Source organism: Salmo salar, chromosome 17 (assembly GCF_965601325.2).
Source record: "Salmo salar chromosome 17, fSalSal1, whole genome shotgun sequence".
NCBI lineage: Eukaryota > Metazoa > Chordata > Actinopteri > Salmoniformes > Salmonidae > Salmo > Salmo salar.
In genome coordinates this window covers 30,222,420-30,231,880 of record NC_138307.1, presented here as the reverse complement: position 1 = coordinate 30,231,880, position 9,461 = coordinate 30,222,420, and the positions used below count along the sequence as shown (strand labels likewise).

General features: G+C 40.2%; 1 protein-coding gene across 1 annotated transcript in view; it reads left to right on the top strand.

Moving 5' to 3' along the window:
- Window positions 1-226: 226 nt before the first annotated feature.
- LOC123728045 (uncharacterized) overlaps window positions 227-9,461 on the top strand; it is a 31,341-nt gene continuing 22,106 nt past the window's right edge. Inside the window, exons 1-2 of the mRNA XM_045698529.2 lie at window positions 227-379; window positions 1,350-1,586. Of these exons, the coding sequence (XP_045554485.1) occupies window positions 1,484-1,586 (103 nt within the window). The 5' untranslated portion in view covers window positions 227-379; window positions 1,350-1,483. The remainder of the gene's footprint in view (window positions 380-1,349; window positions 1,587-9,461) is intronic.

Genomic DNA, 9,461 nt, shown 5'->3' with positions numbered 1-9,461 from the left:
GTGTATGTGTGTGTGTGTGTGTAAGATACGCAGTGAGAGCTATTGTGAATAAACCACTGCAGTTATGAAATTTGTAAAAGAATGTCCATGTTTCAAGTGTGTGCCGACGGAATCTTTTTGGTATTTATTAGGATCCACATTAGCCGCTGCAAAAGTATCAGAATTGTTCACTTCTCTCATTGACTTCTCAAACCCCGTCTTGGTCGGCTTCACAGGCGTTCTCTGAAGTCTCGCGTTGTTACGTCTCTGGGTTTAGAAACTGGTAGTGAGGAGAAGGCAGTTCCGCGCAGGAGCGCATTATTCTTCAGAATAAAGGATACGCCAGAATTGTGCAGTCGAGACGACAATTTCTGTGTTGGTTTCAAGTGTATTACTACTGGTATGTAATAGCACGTTCTAATATCGAAAGAACATGTCATAACATGCTAGGTAACATACGTCAAGGTATTATGACGTTTTGATAAAGGTTGTATGTGCTATTTTTGTGTCAAACCGTATGAGTGAAGCTGATACCTTTTTTTACAAGTCACATAGAGACTTTGTGTTAGTCTGAGTGGATGTATATCATTTCGTCAAGGTAATTTCATTAAGGATCAATTTATTTTCGATTTCTGGGTTCGTTTTACATGTCGTTTTTGGTTTTGTGTAAAATTCACGAGATGGTAAAATGGCGGTTCCCCCTCGGTCTGCATCAACGTACTTCAGTGCAGGCAGTGAGGGTGCAGCAGAGATAACGTTAGACCCTTTTACGGTTGCACTACTGTTTTGGAGCTAAATGTAATGATTATCAGTTTTCTACATGTGTACTAATATTCAGACACATTCAGTTGTTTCTGTCTATCTATACATGTTAATATGGTGTGAACGGAAATACTATTGGTTTTTGATTGGAATAATACAGTGAAGACAAGGTTATTCAGGAAAATAGTACATAGTGCTGCCTAAAACATACTGCAACCTTGTACTACATGTTTTTTGAGACATTTATGCATTTATGTGAATTCAGGAAATCTACTATAGATTAAGTGCATTTAAGTTGTGTAGCCTAATTTAAAGTGTATACTTTGGCTAATGTGAATTAATTAATGTTTTGTTGTCTGTGCTTAGCTACCAGATCTATTGAAATGAGATCAGTGCTTGACTTGGACAGGAGCTCACTGGAGCTGATTACCTGCACCTCAAATGTCTACTGTTTGAGCTCATGTTCCTCTTATAGAATATTAGCTCAACAATATTGTGGAGCTCCTGCACCTAAATATAAACCATATTTTTTGAGAATAAAGAAAGTCTTGACAGTTCTGGCACTAACTTTTGTGTCCGTTTCTCTTTATTACTACTGACTGACTCAGATTAAGTCTGAGGCCGGTAACATCAACAGTGAGGACAAACCCAGCCTGCCTCTCCTTCCACACTGAGTCCAAACTTACAGTCACTGTGTCCTGATTGTGACAGTGGAGCCCAGTTTGCACTGCAGGATCCAGAGATGGCATCAGTGAAGCTGGAAGACTGCAGTCAAACACTGGAGCTGAATGTTAACATTAAAGATGAAGAAGAGGAGGAGGAGATTGGGGAATCTGTTTCTCATGGTAAGAGCGGGTTCTATCTAACTAAGTTTGTGTTATTCACTCCAACTTCCCACTGTGCATGAAAAGTTGCTGTAGAACTGTTTTATTTTATTTCACCTTTATTTAACCAGGTAGGCCAGTTGAGAACAAGTTCTCATTTATAACTGCGAGCTGGCCAAGATAAAGCAAAGCAGTGCGACAAACTCAACAACAGAGTTACACATGGGATAAACAAACGTACAGTCATTAACACAATAGAAAAACCTATATGCAGTGTGTGCAAATGTAGTAAGATTAGGGAGGTAAGGCAATAAATAGGCCATAATGGCAAAATAATTACAATTTAGCATTAACACTGGAGTGATAGATGTGCAAGTAGAGATACTGGGGTGCAAAAGAGCAAAAATAAATAACAATATAGGGATGAGTTATTTGGGTGGGCTATTTACAGATGGGCTGTGTACAGGTGCAGTGGTCGGTAAGCTGCTCTGACAGCAGATGCTTAAAGTTAGTGAGGGAGATACTGTTGAAGTCGGAAGTTTACATACGCCTTAGCCAAATATATTTAAACTCAGTTTTTCACAATTCCTGACATTTAATCCTAGTCAAAATTCCCTGTTTTAGGTCAGTTAGGATCACCACTTAATTTAAAAATGTGAAATTGTCAGAATAATGTTAGAGAGAAGGATTTATTTCAGCTTTTGTTTCTTTCATCGCATTCCCAGTGGGTCAGAAGTTTACATACACTCAATTAGTATTTGGTTGCATTGTCTTTAACCTCTTCGGGCTAGAGGGAGGTATTCGGAAGTTCGGAGAGCTGGCGTGCCCAAAGTAAAATGCCTTTTACTCAGGCCCAGAAGCTAGGATGTGCATATAATTTGGATTTGGATAGAAAACACTCTGAAGTTTCCAAAACTGTTAAAATAATGTCTGTGAGTATAACAGAACTGATATGGCAGACAAAAACCAGAGGAGAACCCATCCAGATTTATTTTTTTTGACCTCACCACCCATTATAATGGGAAAATAAATGGAAATCCTCCCAGATTGCAGTTCCTAGGGCTTCTTCTAGATTCAACAGTCTTTAGAAAGCGTTTCAGGCTTGTTTTTAGAAAAATGAGCTGTAATTTTAGTTTTTCCAGGTGGCTCCCATTTTGGCTTGTAGTGTTATGACGCGAATGGATGAGAGCGCGTACTTTGCTGTTTATCTCTGGTAATGGACATACTATTCTCCGTCTTAAATTGTATCGTTAATTTACATAATACGGCACCTGAGGATTAATTATAAATGTTGTTTGACTTGTTTGGAGAAATTTATTGGTAACGTTTGGGATTCATTTTGTATTCATTTTGAACGAGGTTAACCGGTGGATTACTGAGTCAAGCGCGCCAGCTAAACTGTCTTTTTTTGGATATAAAGAAGGACTTTATCGAACAAAAGGACTATTTGTGATGTAACTGGGACTCTTATGATTGCAACCAGATGAAGATTTTCAAAGGTAAGTGATTTATTTAATCGCTATTTCTGACTTTAGTGATGACTCTGCTTGGTTGAAAAATGAATGTACTGCTTTTGTGTGCGGGAAGCTGTCCACAGATAATCGCATGGTATGCTTTCACTGTAAAGCCTTTTTGAAATCTGACAAAGGGGCTGGATTAACAAGAAGTTAAGCTTTTAAATTATGTAGGACACTTGTATGTTATCAATGTTTAATATTACGAATATTGTATTTTTTAATTTCGCGCTCTGCAATTTCACCGGATGTTGGCCAGATGGGACGCTAGCGTCCCACCTAGCGCAGAGAGGTTAAATTGTTTAACTTGGGTCAAACATTTCGGGTAGCCTTCCACAAGCTTCCCACAATAAGTTGGGTGAATTTTGGCCCAATCCTCCTGACAGAGCTGGTGTAACTGTCAGGTTTGTATGCCTCCTTATTCACACACGCTTTTTCAGTTCTGCCCACAAATGTTCTATAGGATTGAGGTCAGGGCTTTGTGATGGCCACTCCAATACCTTGACTTTGTTGTCCTTTGTGGTGGCTAATTTCTGCATTACCAAATGAGGAGAGTTACAAACTTCACACACAAGTCAGAGTTATACTTAAACTACATCTTTAATAATTAAGAGCTTTTGCAAAAGCACTTTAACTTTCAATGATGCGCTATCTCTAACAAACCATTGAAAAGTGACTACACAAAAGTACAAAGATCTTTTATAGCCAAGATACACCCCTCTCAACCTACATGACGAACCACAGATCTTAGAAACAGTTCACAAAGGGACTTTGAGAAAAGAGTATCCCTTAGCCAGATAACATTCGCTATAAATTATAGTTCAGTTTGGTCCCCAAGAGGAGGTTCTAATCTCGTTCCTGGTACTTCATAGTACAAAAACACCAACTCATCCAATGGCATATATCAATTGTCAACTCTAGATACTCCCATCTCAAGTAAACCCCCTCTTGATCCCACTCCTGGACAAGCTCACTGAGAGGAGTGACTTGCGCACAGACATTGTGGAGACAAGTAATTTGTTCCCCATTAATCACGCCATCCCTTCACATGGTTTAAGAATAGGTAAAGACACATTCACATATGAAGACAATGTTCCATCCTGTCCTCTTCCTTTTCTGATATTCTGCATAGCACCAGGGTCATGTAAAAGACAAGCCTGACCTCTCCCCTCTCTGGGCCCCAAGTGACTGAGCCCCAGCTAAGGGAAAAGTGCAACTGCCAACATTCATTATCCAAAGGGATACATTCTAATGACAAGTATCTCACATAAGCATATTATGCAATAAAACAAATTAATTATCTATGTTACCCAACTAATTCTGAGTCATCCGCCACACCTTAATCCATTTTGCCACAACTTTGGAAGTATGCTTGGGGTCATTGTCCATTTGGAAGACCCATTTGCGACCAAGCTTTAACTTCCTCACTGATGTCTTGAGATGTTGCTTCAATATATCCACATAATATTCCTTCCTCATGATGCCATCTATTTTGTGAAGTGCACCAGTCCTTCCTGCAGCAAAGCACCCCCACAACATGATGCTGCCACCCCCGTGCTTCACGGTTGGGATGGTGTTCTTCGGCTTGCAAGGCTCCACCTTTTTCCTCCAAACATAACAATGGTCATTATGACCAAACAGTTCTATTTTTGTTTCATCAGACCAGAGGATATTTTTCCAAAAAGCACAATCTTTTGTCCCCATGTGCAGTTGCAAACTGTAGTGTGGCTTTTTTTATGGCGGTTTTGGAGCATTGGCTTCTTCCTTGCTGAGCGGCATTTCAGGTTATGTCGATATAGGACTCGTTTTACTGTGGATATAGATACTTTTGTACCTGTTGCCTCCAGCATCTTCACAAGGTCCTTTGCTGTTGTTCTGGGATTGAGTTGCATTTTTCGCACTAAAGTACGTTCATCTCTAGGAGACAGAACTAGTCTCCTTCCTGAGCGGTATGACGGCTGCTTGGTCCCATGGTGTTTATACTTGCGTACTATTGTTTGTACAGATAAACGTGGTACCTTCAGGCATTTAGAAATTTCTCCCAAGGATGAACCAGACTTGTTGAGGTCTACAATTTATTTTCTGAGGTCTTGGCTGATTGCTTTTGATTTTCCAATAATGTCCATCAGAATTATTGAGTTTGAAGGTAGGCCTTGAAATACATCCACAGGTACACCTCCAATTGACTCAAACGATGTCAATTAGCCTATCAGAAGCTTCTAAAGCTTTAACAACATTTTCAGGGAATTTTCCAAGCTGTTTAACCTGTTAGGGCTAGGGGGCAGTATTGACACGGCTGGATAAAAAACGTACCCGATTTAATCTGGTTACTACTCCTGCCCAGTAACTAGAATATGCATATAATTATTGGCTTTGGATAGAAAACACTCCAAAGTTTCTAAAACTGTTTGAATGGTGTCTGTGAGTATAACAGAACTCAAATGGCAGGTCAAAACCTGAGAAGATTCTGTACAGGAAGTACCCTGTCTGACCATTTCTTGGCCTTCTTTGCCATCTCTATCCATTACAAAGGAACTCTGCTGTTACGTGACACTTCCTACGGCTGCCATGGGCTCTCAGAAGGCGGCAAAACGCTGAATCGTGGCTTTGCAGGCTCTGGCTGAAACAAAGTAGCGCGTTTGGGTAGTGGCTGGTTACAGTACTGTGAGACTCAGGCTCGTGCCCGCGTCGACCGAAAGCTTTGTTTTCTTTCCTCTGTTTAGCTAAATGGACATTCCCGGTCGGAATATTATCGCTTTTTTACGAGAAAAATGGCATAAAAAATGGATTTTAAACAGCGGTTGACATGCTTCGAAGTACGGTAATGGAATATGTAGATTTTTTTTGTCACGAATTGCGCCATGCGCACGACCCTGATTTACCATTTTGGATAGTGTCTGGGACGCACGAACAAAACGCCGCTATTCGGATATAACAATGGATTATTTTGGACCAAACCAACATTTGTTATTGAAGTAGCAGTCCTGGGAGTGCATTCTGACGAAGACAACAAAAGGTAATCAAACTTTTGTAATAGTAAATCTGATATTGGTGAGTGCTAAACTTGCCGGGTGTCTAAATAGCTAGCCCGTGATGGCTGGGCTATGTACTTAGAATATTGCAAAATGTGCTTTCACCAAAAAGCTATTTTAAAATCGGACATATCGAGTGCATAGAGTTCTGTATCTATAATTCTTAAAATAATTGTTATGCTTTTTGTGAACGTTTATCGTGAGTAATTTAGTAAATTGTTAGTGAATTCGCCGGAAGTTTGCGGGGGGTATGCTAGTTCTGAACGTCACATGCTAATGTAAAAAGCTGTTTTTTTATATAAATATGAACTTGATTGAACAAAACATGCATGTATTGTATAACATAATGTCCTAGGTTTGTCATCTGATGAAGATCATCAAAGGTTAGTGCTGCATTTAGCTGTCTTATGGGTTTTTGTGACATTATATGCTAGCTTGAAAAATGGGTGTCTGATTATTTCTGGCTTGGTACTCTGCTGACATAATCTAATGTTTTGCTTTCGTTGTAAAGGCTTTTTGAAATCGGACAGTGTGGTTAGATTAACGAGAGTCTTGTCTTTAAATAGCTGTAAAATAGTCATATGTTTGAGAAATTGAAGTAATATGATTTTTAAGGTATTTGAAAATCGCGCCACTGGATTAGACTGGCTGTTGCGTAGGTGGGACGAATTCGTCCCGCCTAGCCCAGAGAGGTTAAAGGTACAGTCAACTTAGTGCATGTACATTTCTGACCCACTGGAGAATTGTGATACAGTGAATTATAAGTGAAATCTGTTTAAACAATTGTTGGAAAAATTACTTGTGTCATACACAAAGTAGATGTCCAAGAAATGTGTGGAGTGGTTGAAAAACGAGTTTTAATGACTCCAACCTAAGTGTATATAAACTTCCGACTTCAACTGTATGTCTCCAGCTTCAGTGATTTTTGAAATTCGTTCCAGTCATTGGCAGCAGAGAACTGGAAGGACAGGTGGCCAAATGAGGAGTTGGCTTTGGGGATGACCAGGGAAATATACTTGCTGGAGCGCTTGCTATGGGTGGGTGTTGCTATGGTGACCAGTGAGCTGAGATTAGGTGGGCCTTAACCTAGCAAAGACTTACCTGGAGCCAGTGGGTTTGGTGACCAATATGAAGCGAGGGCCAGCCTATGAGAGCATACAAGTCGCAGTGGTGGGTAGTATATGGGCCTTTGGTGACAAAACAGATGGCACTGTGATAGACTACATCCAATTTGCTGAGTAGAGTGTTGGAGGCTATTTTGTAAATGAAATCGCCGAAGTCAAGGATCAGTAGGATAGTTTTACGAGGGTAGGTTTGGCAGCATGAGTGAAGGAGGCTTTGTTGCGAAATAGGAAGCCGATTCTAGATTTAATTTCGGATTGGAGATGCTTAATGTGAGTCTGGAAGGAGAGTTTTCAGTCTAACAAGACACATAGGTATTTGTAGTTGTCCACATATTCTAAGTCAGAACCGTCCAGAGTAGTGATGCTATGCGGGCGGGTGCGGTCAGCGATCGGTTGAAGAGCATGCATTTAAGAGCAGTTGGAGGCCACGGAAGGAGTGTTGTATGGCATTGAAGCTCGTCTGGAGGTTTGTTAACACAGTGTCCAAAGAAGGGCCACTTGTATACAGAATGGTGTCGTCTGCGTAGACAGAGAAATGTCTGCCCGAGAATTGAACCCTGTGGCACCCCCATAGAGACTGCCAGAGGTCCGGACAACATGCCCTCCAATTTTGACACACTGAACTCTATCTGAAAAGTAGTTGGTGAACCAGGCAAGGCAGTCATTTGAGAAACCAAGGCTGTTGAGTCTGCCGATAAGAATGCGGTGATTGACAGTCGAAAGCCTTGGCCAGGTTGATGATGACGGCTGCACAGTACTGTCTTTTATCGATGGCGGTTATGATATTGTTTAGGACCTTGAGCGTTGCTGAGGTGCACCCATGACCAACTCGGAAACCAGATTGCATAGCGGAGAAGTTACGGTGGGATTCTAAATGGTCGGTGATCTGTTTAGTTACTAACCCTTGTGATAGTGAGTGGAGGATGATCTAGCTCATAATTTTCATGACTTATTAGATACTTTTAGAATAGTTTTATTCCCATTTTGTATTGCACATTCTTACATGAATACACACAGTGCATTCGGAAAGTATTCAGACCCCTTGACTTTTTCCACATTTTGTTACGTTACAGCCTTTTTCTAAAATTGTTTAACCTTTATGGGACCGGGGGCCGTATTGAGAAGTTTGGATGAAAAGCGTGCCCAAAGTAAACTGCCTGCTTCTCAGGCCCAGAAGATAGGATATGCATATAATTGGTAGATTTGGATAGAAAACACTAAAGTTTACAAAACTGTCAAAATAATGTCTGAGTATAACAGAACTGATATGGCAGGCGAAAACCCGAAGAAAATCCGACCAGAATTTTTTTTTTATTCAATCACAGGCTTTTATTTTGCAAAGCTATAGAAAACCCCTATGTCCGTCCACCAGATTGCAATTGATATAGCTTCTACTAGCTGTCAACCGTCTTTATTCAAGGTTTTGCGGCTATTATTTTGAAAAATGAATTAGTATTTTGACTTAGAGTGTGGTGACTGCTAGGGTCACATCAGTGGTTTGCGCACAATAGAGAAGGTGAGCTCTTGCTAATTTGGCGTTCATATTGAACACAGTCGTTTCCATATGAAATATTATAGTTTATTTAAATTTTCGACAAGCTGAGGATGATATAGACACGTTGTTTGACTTGTTTTGACTAAGTTTGCCGGTAGCTTTTAGAACTTTGTCTGCATTTTTCAATGAGAGAAACCGGTGGATTACTGAGTCAAGCGCGGCAGCTAAACTGACTTTCTTTTAATATAAAGAAGAACTTTATCAGACAAAGGGACCATTTGTGATGTTTCTGTGACTCTTATGATTGCAACCAGCTGAAGATCTTCAAAGATAAGTGATTAATTTTATCGTTATTTCTGACTTTCGTGACTCTTCTACTTGGCTTGAAATTGTTTGTATGATTTCGTAAGCGGGGCGCTGTCCTCAGATAATCGCATGGTATGCTTTCACAGTAAAGCCTTTTTGAAATCTGACACAGCGGCTGGATTAACAAGAAGTTGACCTTTATTTTGATGTATGATACTAGTATTTTCATGAATGTTAAATATTTATATTTCTGCAATTTGAAATTCGCACTCAGCAATTCCACCGGATGTTGGTGAGGTGGTGCGCTAGCGGCACGCCTAGCCCAAAGAGGTTTTAATGAAAAACGTTCCTCATCAATCTACACACAATACCCCATAATGACAAAGCAAACGCAGGTTTTTAGAAATGTTTAAACATTTATAAAA